We start from the raw sequence: 19,398 nt of genomic DNA, 5'->3' as shown, positions 1-19,398 counted from the left end.
TACTTTGTTAGAGCTCAGCTCCTTGCACTTGATTCCCAGCAGAAGAAGACCCTCACAGGCACACACAAACTCAGATATAAGCTATGTCTCAGCATAAGCTGGGGGACTCCAGTACTTCATGTTAGTTCCAAAAGATTCTACAGTGCACTCACTACCGTGCTCTTAGAAATGGAAGGAAATTGAGGATGAAAGAACAATGGATATTTTGAGTCCACTGTGCATTCTTACTTGTTCTCTCAGGCAGTTAGTCCAAGTGTGTGTCCATTTTCAATAGATTTCCAGCTGCTAAATAAATTATTACATTTATCATTGAATTTTTTTTTTGCATAACTATGCTTTTTCACAGTGCATTAGTGTGAGATAAAAATAACAGGCATTTACCACAGGCTGTTCTTTGGACATTGAAAAAGTCTAATTGCATAATAGATACTGCATATCCCTATAAAGGACAAGAAAAAGCTGAAAAGAAAGGTCACAAAACCTGGTCTTCTCATCACTTCAAAACTAAAGATCAGACAGCAAAGCCCCAACTCTCTAGACATAGCAGTATATATATGATTCCCTTATTAATTTTCTTCAGACTATGATTAGCTCTCTCATATTTAGCATTGATACACAATTATTTTCAGTGAGATTATAGTTCTGATTCACCAACTGCTACCATAGGGACAGTCATATTGAAGCTGTTAGCAAGCATATGTCCCTTCTATTCCTGTATTCGATCCACTGCTTGGACCAGCCGTGCTTTGAGCAGGACACCTGAAGGGATCTGCTTTGGCAGCATCAGATTTGCTCTTCATTTACATTAGTGCAGTGTCTGCTTTGCCACAGCCTCTATTGAGACAGCCAACAAAGCAGCCAGTGCCTCATAACATTCCCTGTCCTGGCTGCATTTCTGTTTCCCTATTTTGATCAGTTGTACATGGCAATGCATGATCATTACAATCCTATTACAATCCTTTTATTGTAATAGATAGCATACACCAATTTCAGGTATGCAGAGATTTGAAAATAAAGTCATTTAATTGTTTGAGTTATCATACTGTGCTTGAGCTTAAAAGAATACTTCTGCCATGATGCAAAAAGTACTTCTCTCAAGATGCAAAATTTTTATGTCATGGTACACCTACTTTTAACAGAAACAGGACCAAGAAGTAGTGAATTAAAATGACAACACAGTAAAGGCTCCAGGGTTTTTATTTTACAGGGGCAATGCATTGTTGTACTGTAGTCGTACACACTAGAGTTGTTCATTGCACTTTAGAGGAGCATCATGAGGCACAGTATGTTAGAAATGGGACTTTTTTGTCTTGTGTTTTTTTGTAAGGTTAAGAAATTTCCCCTCATTATTTTTAATCAAATGTTTCTTTAGTATTAAATAAACCTCCAGATTTAACAGCCCCAACTCTCTCAACCTGTCTTCACAGTAGAGATGTCTCAGCCCTCTGATCATCTTCCTTGCCTTTCTCTGGGCTCTCTGCAGAAGGTTTGTGTCCCTCTCACGTTGGGGACCCCAGAGTAAGACACAATAGTGCAGGTGATGTCTCATGACAGTGGAGCAAAGGAGGGGAATCCCCTCCCTTGCACTGCTGCCTGTGCTACTTTCTGTGTAGCCTAGGACACATTTGGCCTTGTGGCCTGCAAGTGCACATAGCCAGGTCATGTTGAGCTTCTTGCCCACCAACACCTGTGTTTCTTTCCAGAGCACCTCTCAATGCATTCTCTGCCCAGCCTGTACCTTTGGGATTGCCTCATCTAGGTGCAGGAGCTTGCACTTGGCCTTGTTGAACTTCATGAGGTTTGAACAGACCCACCTCTTCAGCCTGATTAGGTTCCTCTGGATGTCATCCCTTCAGTGTATCAAGCACAGCACACAGATTGGTATGCTTGGCAAACTTGCTGAGGTGCATTTCAATCCCATGTCACCTACAAAGATGTTAAATATCTCCTGTCCCATTACTGACCTCTGAGGGGTCCCTCAGCACTGGTCTCTGCTTGGACATGGAGCCATTGACCACAGCTCTTCGAGTGCTACCATCCAGCAAAAATGGTCCACAACACATCAAGGGTTCAGCAATATTAGAAAATATTTTTTCTCTGAAAGAATTTACCTTGCCACTTGTGTCTTCCAGCTTAGCTCTATTTTTATGGTCTTCCTGTACCATTGCAACCAACTTGCACAGTGTGGTTAAAGAGAATCTGTGTAAGGCTGAACTCAGATCCCACTTATTCTTATTTTGTGTTTTCTCTAAGTCTGTACATGCCACTATCAGAGTAGCTGCAAGCTGATTATTCCTTTCTTTTTCTAGTGCAGAAGTCACATGTAGCTGTTATACTTGCTGAAAGCATCCATATGGCTAGCAGATATACTTAAAAGGTGTTTAATGAGTGGGGTAAATTCACTTCATTCAGTTCTCCTTTAGTGATTTCATCAAGGCTAAGTGTATATTGCCTGTCTGTTTGAAACCAGTATGGATTATCTGAAGTAGAATCATGCTTACTTGGAGTAAACTTGCTCTGGGTGAACAGAAGTAATTAATTCAAGGGTAAGGTTTGTCATTGGACTATCATCTTCAAAACTGTCAGTTCTGCTTCAATTTTGGTAAGCCCTATATCATTTGACCCTGGGACTGAAGTTCTGCTTGATCATAAATAAAAGGTCATGTAAAGTTCTGGTTCTTCTACTGCTTTTTTTGTTCCTACTTCCACCAGTATTGTAAAGGTGTCTGTATATTAAATATATATAATAAATATCTATATATTAAATTCTGCTCAAAAAAATTTTTTTGGGATTTAACCTATCAACAGCGATGAAACCATGCCTAACTTCCTCTTAGTAATCTAAAACCTAGTGTAAAACAATCAAAAAGTACATATTGATCACCCATATCCCAAGATTCCATTAACATTTTTACCTGGAGCATCACTTATATTTCTGAAAGTCTATATCCAAATCCCCTTTTCACTATTTTTTTTGCCTTAACATGTGTACACACATGTGCATTCATATGTGGTTGTTTTTCTCCCTTTCACTCATTACAACATTAACTTTCTTCTAGTTCTGTGAATTTTCCTCAGCATTTCAGCAGTTAGGAAGCAAACTTAATTATTAACATTGTTGTCTATCATGTCTTTATTTTTTTAATAACTCTTCAACCTGCCATTTAAAAATAAGTGTTTAATTTTAGTTCATGCAGTTTACTATCCTTTCATATTATTGATTTAATGGAAAGTATTTCATGTTATGTAATATGCAAACACTGTTACTGTTTATGTTTTCCAAATATGCAGCAGAAGCATTCTGCTGTTCCATTTTTTTTACACAATTCTATTTTTTCACATCTAATTGTACAGCAGTATTAGTGTTTGATATATCATTGCCTCTGATTAACTTAACATTCTTCATTTCCACGAGATGTACCTATTTGCCTTTTCTTTCCTCTAAGTTCTTCAACTATTTAGTTCTTCAGTTACACACTGTTGCCAGCTTTTGTGTGTTTTTTTCCTCCCCCATTTGCTTCATGTTTTATTGTGCTGCTTTCTCTTCTTTTAGAAGATAGTAAGAAATGAATTTGGGATGAGATAAGGAGTAAGTTTGAAGTGTTATAGCTGAGACATGTGGTCATAATCATGAGTGTGAAATTCCAAAGCAGGGAGTCTTTTGTTCCAAGGATGTTTTTACAGGTGTACTGCTTCTGGCCCAGAATTGACTGTCATCATAGCAGAGAAATTGTGCTGTGTTTTGTGTTTGTGACTAAAACAGTGTTGAAAACACACCAGTGTTTGGGCTATTGCTCAGCAATGCTTGCACAGGATCAGGGCTGTCTTGCTTTCCTATTCTGCCCACATTCCCATACCAGCAAGTAGGCATGAATTTGGGAGAGGACAGAGCTGGGACAGCTGACCCCATATAATCCATAACATCATGCCCACCAATAAAACAGGGTGGAGGAAAAGGGGAGGGTGTATTCAAAGCTGTTTATCAGAGACTGATGGTCTTCTGTGGGCTTTGGTGAGTGGTTGCCCTAGCACATATTTTTTTAGTCCTTAATACATTTTATAATTCTCACTTTTCTTTTCCTTTAGTTATTAAACCATCTTTCAGTTGACCTACTGGTTTTCTTTCTTTTTCTCCTATTCTCTTCCCTGTTTCACTGGGGAAGGAGACAGGGGGAAGTGAGCTAGCAGCTGTGTGGGTGCTTACCTGCTGGACATGATCAACCCACAACAGCAGGATGGAAGAAAAATACATTAAGAGCACAATCTCTGAGTAGTGGAGGTTTGAGGTTTGAGGGAATTAAGTACCTTTAATGAGAAGCATGCCAGGGAAGAGGCATTTGTGCATCCACAAATGAAAGAAGGAGGATAGGATGAGAAAACTGTGACTGTTCAACCTTGAGAAGAGGAAGCTCAAGGAAGAGGATCTTATTGATGTGTCTAAAAGCCTGATAGGAGGAGAAGAGATGAAGACAGACTCCTTGTGATATCCAGTGAGGGACAAGAAGCAATGGGCACAAACTGAAATATGAGTAGTTTCATATAATTTATTACAAAAAGAACATTCCAGTTACAGACTATTGTGCTGACTCCTCATATCTGAGTGTAAAATGACACTCAGACAAAAATTGATACTGTAATATCAATTAGTAGTATCAATATATGGTTAGTTCAATACTTACAGCTCTGCTGGAAATTGGGTGTAAAATGGCAGCCTTTACACAAGTGCTATTTTGTAGTAGGAGTGTTGATAGATTAGTTCCATTCACAAGTATCAAAACTAACATTACAAGATGACTCATTGTCCTGATTCAGCCTGCTTTTTAAGTTCAATTTACTGGTTTTACTTCTGGCTTTTTAATTTGCTGACAGTTTTGTAGGTACGAGTTTGTTTATATTCTTCTGTTGCAGGCAGTCCCTGGCTTTCAGTGAGCAGGCCTGATTAGTCTCGTCTACTGATATTATTTGTTAATTGTTGATATTCAGGTGTGTATTTCATCAAGTAAATCTTGATTGCTTGGTTAAAAAGAAGAAATAGGAGCAGTCCATCTTTTTTTATATATGAGTGAAACACTACACTTTTAAAAATTATATCAGCTTCCTCTTAAAACAGCAAATGAACAACATGAAATTTGGGGGAGATATATGGAGCGCTTATGCTTTTGGTTACTTTAGTAGAAAAGTAGATGATTTTCATTTTATTAACTTAGTGACTTCAAAAACTTGCTCACTGATTTACTATCTGAAAAAAAACGTTCATGGATGTTTTGTAGTAGCGTGGGTTCCAATCTGAGCTGAAGAGAATATTTTTTGATGTGTAGGTGCATGAAGAGTATGATCTCTTTGTAGTGCATGCTGCCTCCCTCTCTGTGGATTCTCATTAGCTGAACATAAGGAGACAGAGTTCTGCAAGCGTGGCAGTACACACAGAACTGTTGCATGAACAGGCAGTGCTTTCACTGTATTTCTGTACTCTCACATTGCACATGATGATTTTGCTTTTTGAATTTTCTTTTTACTGTAAAGATAGCTTGGGGTGTGTTAGTGTGAAATACTGAATACTGCATCTTTCTACATAAAATTGAGGGTCTCAGACGATTCCACTGAGGAAGATAATGTGGTGATTATGTTGGACATCTTCAATAGCAGTTACATTTATTTACAAAAATACATAATACTGCGTTGCCAGAAGTACAGAAGGGGTTCACAAGTCATCTTCAGCTGCTTGTTCTGATTGTGCTGGTCTTTTGCAACGCGAGTCTTCTAAAGAGCCTTCCTCATTTCTCAGTGGATCTCAGCCACATTCCTGTATACCTTGGCCTGAAGCAGCCAGTTGTCTGATGCCAAATTTCAGATACCCACTCCAATGGAGCTACTTGACTTTTCCCAAAAATATATTGTGTCTAGCAACTTCAAGTTTGTTTTATCTGTCTTCAGCAATGACCAGAACTAGTACATACTGCATTAAATCCCAGTCATAATGCAATGCTAAGGGCATCCTGTACACGTTTTCCTGGGATGTCAGCAATACCAGCACACTGGCACTAGGGACCACATCCCACATTAAAAGGCTTTGGTTGACAATTCGGCTGAAGTGCAACGTCAACAACTCTGGCAGGCAGCACAGGGGCATTTTGCCCGACACAGTGACCGTACAGACTGGGTGTGCACCCTGGAGCCTCAGCATAGCCCCTTTCCAAGTAAGTAAATTGGGTGTAGACCTCCTTCCCATCCCAAATATGAGGGTTTTCATAGCTCGTCCTGAGTGATCCGGCTGTTATTGCCAGCCCTGTACTTTTGCTTTGGGATAATAAATAGCCAGTTTTCCGTGTTTGTAAATTTGCATAATCCTGGAGTCTGACCGATGGGAATTGAGTGCTGCTCGGGTTTCGTTCACCTGGGCGGCTGGACAAGCCCCCGTGGCTCCCCGGCCACCCTTTCCGGGGGTGAATAAAGACACCCGCGGCGCACCGCGCACGTTTCGAGTCCTTGCCGGCGGACTCCGGGGGAGGGGCGGGCACGGCCGGGCACGGGCGCCGGGGGCGCCGGGACCCTGCCGCAGCGGCGCCGCCCGCTGCCGCCGCGGCTGCGGCACTGCCGGTGCCGCTCTCCCGCGCCCGGGAGCGGAGCGGAGCCGAGCCGAGAGGAGCAGCGCAGCCGCCGCCGCCGCCGCAGCCGCTGCCTCCCGCGGTGGCCGGGGGGCGGGACGCCGCGGCAGCAGCGCCGCTGTCAGCGCCCGAGGGGCTGGGGGCCCTGCCGGCCGCGGCAGCGGAGCGGAGCCGCCCGCCGCCGGGAGCCGCACCGGGCGGGCGCCGAGCCGCGCCGCAGCAGCAGCAGCAGCGGCGGCAGCAGCAGCAGCAGCAGCAGCAGCAGCAGCAGCAGCGGCGGCAGCAGCAGCAGCAGCGGCGCGCCCGCGGCGCCGGATCCCCGCGGCGGTGAGTGCGGCGGGCGGCCCGGGCGGCGGCGCTGCGGGGGCCCGTGGCCCGGTGCCCGGCGGGGTGGCGGCGGCCGCAGCTACCGCGCCGGGGGAGGCGGCCGCGGGTCCCGGTGTGCGCCGGGGGCAGGGGCAATCCGGTCCATTTAACAGGTTGGGACGGGCGTGTGGTCCGCGGCGCTGTCGGCACCCGCGATTTCGGCGTTGAGGTGGGTAGGAGCAGGATTTTTGTTAGCAATTTGTCGCTGCTGCTGTTGCTAATATTGGTTTCCGATGCTATAAAACGCTTCCTAAGAAGCCGCGTCTTCAGCTGGGTGTTTGATAACTCTCGGCTATCCGGCAGCTGTCAAAAATACCAGGACGTGTAGTTGTTTTTCTCCGGCCCCATTCGGGTTTTAAGATGGCTCATACACATAAGGAAATACCAAAACTTTTCTTAATGGTAACAGAACGAAAGGAGAACAAGAAATAGCTTTGGGCATCCTTATGGCTCAAAAGGCAGTTTAATCTCCCCAGAGTGGTATTTTCTTAGGCAACGACCCCTACTTTAAATCAGTTTTTTTCATAAAGTTTTCGAAGGACCGACACTTTCTTGTGCCAACTTTTAAACTCTGTAATGTGGTATTATTTTCTTTTTCATATGTAATTTATGCATAATGGAATATTATTCCTTTCTTTTATTTACTGAATGCATTGTCTGAATCTGTCGAGGGGTTCTTTTATCCTTTTCATTTATTAGGTACAGGATTACTTGCAATTTTGCTAATATAAATTAGGTTATGGAATTAAATCATTTTGGGACTAACTAAAGGGAAACATTGAAATTTATGCCATTTCTAAGTTTGGAAGTCCTAAGTTAGAAGTCCAGGAAGGGAAGAGTAATTGATAGGGGGTTTAGGTCTTTTGTGGGCTGGTTCTTGTTTGTTTTGGGTTTTTTTCTGCAGGGCATATGACATTTGCAAAAATTTGCCACTGTATCCTTGAAGGATCATGCTGTAATAAACAAGCAGTATTACTAGACACATTTTTTTTCTTCCTACACACTGTGTCGCTTGAATAATTTTGTTCTACAGCACAAAGACTTTGTATCTTTGTGCATACAAAGTGGTTGAAGAGGGTGAAACAACTAATTGGTTGTGAATAAAAGAAAAAGAAATCAAATGGCAAACAACTAAAATGGTCCATGGTCAGTTGCATGTTTCTATAGCAGTACTTAATAAGTAGGCAGGTTTCAAAATACAGTTTTTGCATTCATACAGAACAGCCTGTTTTCAGGGTTTATTATTTTATGGTTTTGAAAATATAGGTGTACTCTCTGAAGTCAGTGAAAAGATTTATACAGGCTTGCCTGACTTGCAGGAATTAATTCTAGAAACTTTTCCAAGATGTTATTCTTTCATGTGAGCACACGTTTCTGATCTTTCTGGGTCATATGCTTTTAAGCTTCCAGTAGAAGACCTCTGGACTTCTGGGCTGGTTCCATCCTTCTCCTACATGGAAAAAGATTTAATTTAGGCTTAGCATAATTTTTTTGTGAAATCTGTGTTGTATTTTTTGTGTGGCTGGAAAGGCAATCTGGGTTTTAGGTGTCTTGCCATGTTCTTATATTCATTCTTTTCATGCCCAATTATGGAGGAGGTGCATGAAGTATAGTTATTTGAAACTGAAAATCTTGTGCTGCAATGTACATATGTTTGGTTGTTGTTTTTACATTGGAATAGGGAGAGATTTCAGTTTTTCCTGTGTCTGGATCTAACAATATCTTTTGATTGAAACTTTCATTTCTAGTCAAGTCTAAAATATTAAAAATTACTGATGACAAGGTTGCAATGATTTGATTTTGTAATGTGTGAGTCTCTTCTAAACTCTGAGAATTTGGAGTTCATATAACATTATGCATTTGTGTCTTTACAGGCAAAACCCACTTCTGCAGTATCTGAGGATGGGTAAAGACTTCCGCTACTACTTCCAGCACCCATGGTCTCGCTTAGTTGTGGCTTACTTAGTGATCTTCTTTAACTTCTTAATATTTGCTGAGGACCCAGTATCCCACAGTCAGACAGAAGCCAATGTTATTGTTGTCGGTAATTGTTTCTCCTTTGTAACAAACAAATACCCTGAAGGAGGAGGCTGGAGATTTTTGAAGGTCTTTATGTGGCTCCTTGCCATTCTCACAGGACTGATAGCTGGGAAATTTCTCTTCCATCAGTGCTTGTTTGGTAAGTTAAAAGATGCATCTGCTGACTTCCTGGTAATGGCTTTCTGACTTTTCCATTTAGCTTTCTACTCATGGCAATTTAGTAAACTTTGCTTTTAATGACTTCTACTGTTTAGAGCTGTATAGAACTCAGTACATCAAAGCTTACACTGTGATGGAAACTAATGCCATAGCATAACTCTCAGTGACTTCAGTCAAAAAAGGATAAAAATAGTGAAAGCTGACATGTCTTAAATACTTGGGAGGCCAGTAACTTTCAGTTTTTCTGTGTTACAAATGTACTGCTTTGCACTATCAGAAAAGTTTTTATGTCTTATTATGTAATTTCTCAACAATTTGAAGAAAAGGAATTCTTCCTTGGGGCAGCAGCTCTTCATGTCTTGTCAAAAGACACTTAAGTGAAAGCAGAGGCTCTTGTAAATATTAGCAGAGCTGTGCTGAAGAGCTCCCATGTGAAAACGAGAATTTTAGAGAGATAGGACCTGTCTCTGTTTTAGTACAAGAGCAAATCAGTAAAATGGAAAAGTGGGAAATGGGGAAAAACATGACAGTAAATGTTTCCATACACAAGCAGTGACTTAACTGAGGAATGTACCGTACATGAACTAACTGAAGGGGATGAAATGGCTCTGGAAAAAAAAATCTGAGACTGAGAACTTAGGTGTAAATATATAGAGATAGAAAAATATCCATTGTTGTCTTAATTCACCTGTAGAGAATGTTGCATCTGAAGGCTCCAGGCTGTCTCTATGTTCTAGAGATAACAAGAAATCTTCAGTAGAAAAGATTTCTTTGGTTCTGCCAAATCTAGGGGTCTCCTTGAGCCAGATCTTTTGAGCTCTTGGAGACCTATATCACACCTGAGATAGCTCAGCCATCTCAGATGGCATAAAATCAGCAGGATGGCTTCTGTGGTAGTGTTGGAAACAGAAAAGTTTTAACAAATGGCAAAATAACAAAGCTCTTTACAGAGAAAACCCAAGCCAGGGGCAACAGGCTCTTGCTCCTGCTAGAACACCTCACAAAAGCGATTAGTTCCTTTTGTTTTCTTCTTTTTCTAGTAAATTGCATAGGCGGGACTTTTTTGCTTCTGTCCAGTTAGCTTTCCTTAAGTTTGAGGTGAAGTCCCCAAGGTCGTATGAGGTGTCTTTTTACCTTACTGAGGAGAGAAACTTTTGGGATTATTCCCTTTTTAAGGAGACAAAGGATAATTTGGTTACTCCATCAACAGGGGGCACATTCCTACATCTCTGCCAGTTGCACTATTGTTTGAAACATCTGATTCTGGGTGTGTTGCTGCTGGTCTGGATGGACAACCCCCATATTCTTATACTGGTAGCACTGCAGGATGGATGGTTACTGGAACACCTCAAAGCACATGAGCAATAGGCCGTTTCCTTAGTCTGTCTCGTTCTATTAAGATCAAGAGAGAGCCACTATTGTTTCAATAAATCAGATGTAAAGCCGTTGTGTTGAGGAGTGAGCAAGCAAAGCCACATCAAATGACTTTTAATACAGACTTCTCTTGAAGTAGTTATTCTGAAAAATAATTTAGCATCATGAAGACTATTCAGCTGTTTTACCGTAGTGTAATGGTAAATGTAAAATGTTCCCATAAAGAGAGGATTTTACCTGGTACAAGGGCTACCAAAGAATGCTTTCAATTCTGGCTTCCTCAGTTGAGAAATTTTGGTAAACTGAAGATGTTTAAGGAAAAATGATGAAACTGATGATAAATTTAGAAAATTTGCCCAATAGTGAGAGGATTGAGAGGATAAAGGGAAGATTAGAGAGTGACTTGCTCAAATTTGAAGGGCAGAACTTTTAGTTCAGCATATGTAATACAAGGTCCAGTGCTTGGAAGTGGCAAATAGCCAGCATTTTTTTTTTATCTGAAAGGCTAGACAACCAGTGCAACAAGTTTTTATAGGCTATGACCTCATCAAGACACGAATTTTTATTTTTGAGAACACATTTTTCTGACAACAGAGTCATTATCTTCTGTCTAGGTAGGTTATTATGATAATTCCTTCTGGATTTGTAAGTGAATATCACATGTAGCTAAACATAAATGTTAAAGTGGCTTGATTCAGTCTTGCTGCCAAACAGGGAAAGTCTGTCAGTGTCTGCTGCTTTGTGCAGTTGCTCAGTGAAACAGGATATTACCCATATTAGCAGCACCCATCTTTTATTTCTGTAAGGATCACATGTCTGACCATTCTGATGTTTGTGGCAGCACTAAGATGGGGTCAGCATTGAGAGGAAACTAATGGGGAAGAAATTCCTGACCCTGAAGGCAGTGCTGGTTTATGGATATTTGTGGCTGTGGTCTGGGCAAGCAGCAGGGGTGTAGGTACAATCTGATTTGAGGCTACACATTGAGGTTCATGGCAATTTGAGCCAATGTGGATCTGTCACAACCCCACCCTCCTAATGCCAGCCACATCACTCTGAGCCAGTGCTGTTGTTGATGTGACAGAGCAGCAAGCCAGCTCAGGCAGCCAAACTCATGGAAAATCATTGCTTCTGCTGTCATCTGCAGCAGCTCCTTGAAGTGCTGTGATCACTTGAGTGCCAGTGCTGATGAGATGGCCAAGGACTGTGCAGCCAGGATAGCTGGGGGCTGTGGCAGCCGTACCTTGTGCTGGCTCCAGTGCTGTGGGGCTGCACCCGCTCAGTGTGGCAGTGGAAGTGCTGCTGGTGATGCACTGAGAGCAGATGGCAGGCAGTGGGACTGAAGAGCTGACTGTATTGCTGACTGATGTGGCTGTGTGGCTGTGTGGATAGACATTGCTGGGATGAGAATGTGAGTTTACAGCTTCAAGTATCTCTGTGTCTCCAAGAGATTTGTACACCCATGCTGAAATATTTTCTGCCTGTTATTTGCTACTACTTTAATGACTTCATTGCCTAGAAATTATTCTTTTTATTGAGATCCTCATTGAATATGTCCTCTGGATCTTCTGGCATCAAGCAGTTAATGAGTTCACCCCTTTATGGTTTTTAATTTCTCTAGTCTATTTCTTTAAGTAGTTCCTACTTTTGTAATTTTTCTTTATTTTACGTTTTTTTAATGTATAATTGCTTAGGAGCACTCTGGATTTAAATCCTTGTTTGTTTATTTTTGGTTTTTTTCTCTGCTAAACTCTGTTTGCAGAGGAAATTGTGACTGGTTGTTTCTTGTGGCCTGTGTATAACTTCCTGCAGTCAGGAAACCAAATAGCACCAGTCAATCTTCCCCATGTCAGGTCTTGGCTCAGCATGGAGGCTGCAAATTGAAAATGAAAAGGATTAGTCTGCCTGTCTCACTTTAAATGAAGAGGAAAGGATTTTCTTTCTCTATGGCCTTTCTGCTTTTTAATTCTTTGTGTTCTGTATTTCTTGCTGCTGAGTTTGCATAGAAACTAGAAAGATAGTGTAGCTAGAATGGTGTCATAATACAGTTTACCATCTGTGACAATCACTGCCTGATAGCCATGACTGTCATGGATTAAAAAAATAAAAGAAATAGCACCTTATGTGTCTAAAAGTGGAAGAAGACAGGTGCTGAAAACCTGATTTAGGCTTCATCACTCTGAGCTTACAGAGAGATAAGGAAGTAGGTAAACTATATTGATGAGAAGTAGAGATTTCAGCTGGAGGACATAGTGGAATGTTTTCTGTTGATAATATTTGTTGCAACCTTTGAGTGGTATCATCTTCAGGGAATCCTTCAAGACACTCCTCATGACTTAAAACAAGACTAGAAAACAATTACTTTTCTTGTTCTTCAGTCAAAAAATAGCTTATTTCATTTGATAAATGTTTCCCATGATAAATATTTCAATGGAAAATAGCCCTTATCTAAGACATTCCTTATATATTCATGACATGTGGTCAGAACAAGTAGAATTTTAACACTGTCTTTTGGCTGTTATCCATTGTGTTATTTTGATCCATCACTAAGCATATCTTCTGTTTGGTTAGGTATTGTGTTCTGCTGTGCTTTTAATTTTGCAATGGAAAGTGAAAGCTCATAGAAGAATATTGGGAGTTTGGGGAAATAAAAAATAAAGATACATACCCCTGGTTTGATTTTTCTTTCTGTATGAAAGAATTACTTGAGATAAAGAGGTAATTTCTTGATTAATTTTCTGCTTTATTTAAACCAGATTTATTTAAATCTGCTTGATTAATTTTCTGCTTTATTACAAACTGACCCATTTGATGACACTATGCATTCAACAAATCCATTCTAATCTTGACTTAAAAGAAATTCCTAAATAAGCATTTGCCTATTTTTCATATTGCTCTGTGGCATTATATGGAAGATAGCACAGTGTTTAAGGTATAGAAAGTGTATGTTTTAATTGGCACCTGCTCAGCATCTTCACAGTTGCTCTTCTGCACTACTTCAGACCTAAATTCTGAGTTCAGTGGCGGGGGGGAGTTTGCCCAAAATTCAGGCTGTGTATTTTGCATCAGTATAGATAAATATGATCCTTATAAATCATTATCACTGAGCCCAGTACAATAGGTATTCTAATCCATGACCCTCTACTGTAAAAACTCCATGTTAGGGACAATATTGAAGCTATCTCTGGATAAGAGAGTAAGCTCAGCGACCAGAAAGGTATTAAAACCTCAAAAAAGCCTAGAGATTATACATATAAAAATAAGTCTTCAATTTGAATAGACTTTTAGCAGTATGCATAAATGGGCAGTATACTTGGAAAAATACCTTATTTTTTTCAGTCCAGGATTTTTGCTGTGACTGGTCTTTATGTGTACTAATCCTTAGCTTTTGCTGCATATTAGATACATTAGTTTTTAAAACCTTACTACAAAATGTACATGTTTCTACTTGTCCATTTTTCTGATTTTAAGGATGTATTAAAATCTGGTTAAAAGCCTGATTGCAGAGACTATGTTTGTATTGTATTTGTATTTGAATCAATTGCCAATGAGTGTTCTTAGATTTATATTTGTAAGTTCCTTTCTAAATGGCGTGGATGGAAAAATGAAATACTTAATGTGTTATAAAAAATTACAGCAAACAAGATATATATAGCTAAATCTGTGTTTCTTAAAATGGAGGAATCATAATACAGCGAGTAAATTAGAGCCATTGAATTAATGTTAAATTTAATAGGTTTCTCTCTTACAAATGTTCACAGTATGCAGTTTGTTTAAAATTAAATGATAATGTGAGCTTCATAGACACTGGGATAAATGAATAAATCACTCATTACAGGAATTGCACTGAACTGTGGGTGCACACAAATGTTGCAGATTTTTTAATGGACAGCAGTGCCATGCTGGGAGCAATTTCATGATAGATGGTTTCAAACAAAACACTCACCAAGGCTATGTGATCTGAAAACATTACTCTTTTTGTCAAACATCTTTTCTGGAAGGCTCTAAAAGATCATGCAAATGTCTTAAAAGCAGACTCTTCAGTGTGACCTTTTATGCTGAAATTTAAGGGGTTTATTAACTGAATGAAGATTGCAAGTGGAAATTAGGCAGACTGGGATTTGCTCAGGATGATGGTGCACTACATGGGAAAAGTGGATGTTAGGTGAAAGGATAAATTCATACAATATTACATATATGGTCAGTTAGTATCCTGATATTTTAGGGATCATGTTACTGTAAAATCTAGGCAGAAGTATTGCTGCTGGTGTTGGCATATCACTTTCATGGTGGTGAAATAGCTAGTGAGCCATGTGATCTGTTTGGCCAAAGAAGCTTCCCATAGATTTGTTAAGATTTTTGCATGCTTGTTCTCCAGCCAGATTGCTTCCCATTTTTGTTTGATGGTAGTGATAGGAACAGTTATACCTCCATCTGTAGAAACCAGTGGTGTGCATATAGCAATACTTGCATAAAATTCTAAGCTGATTGATAGAGCATATTCTTTTCTGTTGTCAGCTCTGTGTCTTACATTACACTGACTGTCACTTAAAACCCAGCAACTTTGTTCCTGCTCTTTCTTTTCCATTGATGACTTCAGCCTGATAGAAAACAACTAATGTGATAGCTGGTAAAAAAATACTGTCTTCAAGAGCCTGTTCAGTATTTTAACAACAATGACCAAGTTAATACTGTTGAAGGTATTCAAGGTCTGCTGTGATTGCTTCAGGGTCAGTTCACCTCTTTTGTACCAGTAAAATGTTGAAGCAATACAATAAAATTATTTTGGTCCTACAAAATGTGTGCCAAGGGGCCAGTCTAGCAATTTGCTAATTATAACGCACAAATGACTGTGAGCAAGCATTTCTGAGAGCCAGAATCCTCAAATTAAAGAAAAAAAAAAAAAAAGCAGCAACATAAAAAGAAGAAGCTCTCAGCCAGCCACTGAATGAGTTGCAGGCTCATCAGATTCCAGCTCTGGCAAGCTGACAATACTTCAGATATCAGTTTATTTTAAACTTTACATCATTCATGAGGGAGACCACAAGTGACCTTTCAAATATAAATGAAAAGCATGCAAGTGACCTCCTGATTTTTTCTCTTACTCTTATTTTTAGAAGAGCCATAACATTTCACTGCTTCCTCTTTTCACACTCAATGAGAAGACTGCTGTTGTCTGCACTTAGCCTTCATTGTGGAATCAGTCTTTGGGTAGTAAATGATAGAGTTTAATTGGAGAAATACAGGCAATAGCTACAAAAAGATTATTCTCTCTTGGTAGCAGATTTGGTTCTACTGGAGGTGCATACCCCACTCCCCAAGCAGTAGCATAAGAGTGCAGGAAGAGCTACGTGTGTCAGATTTTCCATAACGGGAAAGCTCTAGATAATATTTAGCATCCAGTGACTAAAACTAAAAATAAGTTCATTGCTATTTCATATTGATGTGTCAAATCTGTGTTTTGATCTTTTTGACATGAGTTCCAGATTTTTCTTTCTGTTTGAAGCCAGGAGTGATTTTGGAATGATGCCTGCCACTTATGGGAATGATGTGTCTCCATTCCCCAATTTCCAGAAATAGAAGTGAGCTTATTCTTGGTAGATGCATCCTGATGGGCATAGTGCAGGTGCAGCCTAGTGCAGGGGCAAATTTCATGTATCATTATCCCATACAAGGAAGAGATGGAGAGAATATTAGTGTGGAACATCACCTTGCCATATGCCTGCTGAAGAGTCCCTAGGAGAACATGATTTCCTTGGTCCCCTTAGGCTGTAAGTGGCATGAAGGTCCTTCACACACAAACCAACATTTCTCTCTGTGTGATTCTGCTGGGACCCCCTGAATCCAGCCTGTGCACTCCCCTGCCTGTGCACCTGCCTTATAACGTTTGTTTTTTAAAAATATAAAAATATAAACATATAATATAAAAATATAACTATATATATATATTTAATTCCAGAATTAAAAAAAAAAAAAACCCTCAACCTGTTCTGGTCCTTAAAAAATTTTGAATACATTATCAGGATATAAGAACTATTTAGAAAATAGTAGGTGTGGTGTATGCATTTCTCATAGATATTTTACATATGGCAAAAGTAAAAAGAATTTGTAAATGTCTTCACTAACCAGATGACTTTCAAGGAGGAAGGATCAGTAATTGTTCCCTATGACACAGGTAGGCCAGAAATGCAGATTTTCTAAATGTGATTGCTGAGACATGAGGCACATGCCCTAATTTCAGATGCTGGAAAACAGGATTTTCTGCATTCTTCTTTTTTCATCAGGAGGGGCAATGCCCCTTTCCCCATTGAGTAACTCATGCCAGGGGTTGGCAGGAGCAGCAGAAACTCTCCTGCTTTGAGGATTCACACTGTCCCTGGTGCCTGTATGTGGGAAAGGAGTCTCCCAGGAGCAGGCTGGACATCTGAGTAGAGGTAGCAGCAGAGCCTTGAATTCTGCTTTCATGTGCACCACTGGGGTATGACCTTTCAAAGTGGCCAGCTGTGTAGAGCTTTTTAGGCTCACTTATGTACATAATAAATATTTTCTCTTTCTGTGACACTGATGTAATGTCTGTCTACTATGAAGCACACTTTCATTTAATAGTAAAGCAAAAAAGAAATTAAATCTGTGCAAGATTCAGGTAAAGTCAAACATGCTGAACAAATAATGAAAAAAATAATTAGGGCAGTGAGGGAGCAAAGAGATGAGGCAAGATGAAGAAAAACATTCCTAGAGAGTCATAGCAGCAACAATATTTAATTTTAACTTACTTGAGTAAAAGGCTTAAAGATTGAGAGACTGCAGTTTTACATAACAAAACCTCACAAATATCCTATCTCTTTTGCTAATAGATGTAAGTGACAAAAAATATGGATCTTAATTCACGCTTGACAGTGTAATGTGCTAAAGGTACAGAAAAGGGAGAAGGAACTGAAAACTAACATTTTATAAGGAATGTCTGTGGAGTTCCTGATCTGGGGAATTCAGGGCTTAGCACAACATTCAATTTTGTATCGCTTCCATGCAGCAAATAAAAAGGTATTTACAAACAGTTTTCTCCATGTCTACCGCTTTGCTTCATGTTATCCTTGCTAGGTTCCAGCTAAGATGACTTTGAAGTGGTTTGGGGCTTATATCCCATGAGCTTTATCTCTGTGGCAGCCAAAGGTGGAGCAATTTTTATCTAAATTAGAGGTCACTTTTATGTGACTTGTCTAAATTCAGAGAGTAAAGCAGGAATGCTGCTCTCTTGGGGATGCCTGCAGATTTCCATCTCTTAGGCAGCAGGTAAAAAGCAAAGCTCTCTTGAGGCTGTGTTTGTGCTTGCCTTGCAGGGATCAGGGGCTCTGCGGAGCTCAGGGCCACGCTGCTGTGCCAAGAGCTGGCCCAGGCAGCCTGTGCCTACCCAAAGCTTATCAGACTAAACTCTGGGTATCAAGGATGCCAAACTACTAACTAATCCTTGATGGGAATCAAGGATGCCAAATTACTAACTATTTCAACAAACCTATTTTATAATGGTGCCACCAAAGCGATACAAAATGGTACAAAATGAGCTTTCGTGTGTTAAAATTTTTTATCTCAGTTTTGGGCTGAAGTTTCTGAAAAATTTCTTCAGAAAAAAAAAAATGTCAGGTTCTCTACTTTGATAACTCAGGAATATGTTTATAATGTTTATAGAGTCAAAAATTTAATAGCTATGTCTTCTTTTAATCACCTGAGAATCTGAGGTTTTGCACTTGACATTTTTCCCTCAATTGCAAAATTCAGAGAAATGTCATGAAAATCTAAGTATTAATCTGTTTCATATAGTTAGCTTGCACCAATGCACAAGTATCCTGCAATGACATTATATTAAGCACTGCTTATTAATTTGCTTTTATAGAAATAGCACATAATTCATTTGTATTATTTACACTGTATAATTGTGTCCAAAAAGGATTATCTACTACATACTGATTGAAAGAGACCACAGACTAGACTAAACTGTCATAGCCACTATATTTAATAGTAACTTAGGAAAAAAATGGATTTTCAGTCATTTGATACTATGTTATTTGAAAGAGTAATCAGGACAAATAATATTTTGCAAAAACTATGCTTACTAGGAATACTCTGGCTGGAGAAACTGTGTTATAATAACCAGTGAAACTGAACAAAGTAATATTTTTATGGCAAATTTCCTTTGGAACTGCTGTTTAATGAAGACAAATTTTCATTACTAAGAAAGCAAAAGGGTGGGTAGGTTGCAAGTAAAATATACAAAAATACTCTTTCAAGGTAACTGTATAAAAAGCTAGCAAACTATTAGGTTGGCAAGGAGAAGGGGAGGAGTAGAAAATATTGTAATTGAAAAATATTTTAATTTTTTCCAATATGAGCTTGGTTTTTCTCCTTTGTTTTTAAATGAATAATGAATTTAATCATAAAAGTAGTGTACAGAAATATACATTGCTATTCTTTATTTAGCACATTTAGCTCTCCTTATTTGGAGAACTGTTTAACTAGCTGCCATGTTCACTTGAGACCACTAGAAGGTGCTCCTCTGTTGAAAGATAATTATTTCTCTCTGAATTGCTGTTAAAAGCTAATTTTCCTCTGATAACTGTGGTTCTGGCCAGTTGTTTACGCAGACTGTAATTGCAGCCGCTACCCCTGCTATAAACCAGCTGGACTTCATCTGCTGTAACCATTATCACAGCATGAAAATAACAGATCTGTTATCACTCATTCTCTGATAAATCAAAATCCCATCTGAGCAGGACTCTAGTTATTTCTGCTGGAAGGTGAGGCATGGAAATTGTGGTGGAACTAAGAAACCACACATTATGTAAAGTTAGGAATCACAGAA

At 39.7% G+C, this 19,398-nt stretch overlaps 1 protein-coding gene across 2 annotated transcripts in view; it reads left to right on the top strand.

Annotated features, from left to right (window-relative positions):
• The first annotated feature begins 6,149 nt into the window (after positions 1 to 6,149).
• Positions 6,150 to 19,398, top strand: part of TMEM117 (transmembrane protein 117) — a 177,402-nt gene continuing 164,153 nt past the window's right edge. The window contains exons 1-2 of one of the 2 annotated variants that reach the window (XM_058805468.1): positions 6,150 to 6,197; positions 8,846 to 9,150. In XM_058805468.1, coding sequence (XP_058661451.1) covers positions 8,874 to 9,150 — 277 coding nt within the window. In that variant the 5' untranslated portion in view covers positions 6,150 to 6,197; positions 8,846 to 8,873. Of the gene's footprint in view, positions 6,198 to 7,064; positions 7,141 to 8,845; positions 9,151 to 19,398 lie in introns of those variants that run through there. The other variant, XM_058805467.1, reaches the window with a different exon arrangement.

The sequence above is a fragment of the Ammospiza caudacuta genome, chromosome 5 (genome assembly GCF_027887145.1).
Source record: "Ammospiza caudacuta isolate bAmmCau1 chromosome 5, bAmmCau1.pri, whole genome shotgun sequence".
NCBI lineage: Eukaryota > Metazoa > Chordata > Aves > Passeriformes > Passerellidae > Ammospiza > Ammospiza caudacuta.
Note: the sequence above shows the minus strand (reverse complement) of the source record. Positions and strands in the feature narration are given on the sequence as shown.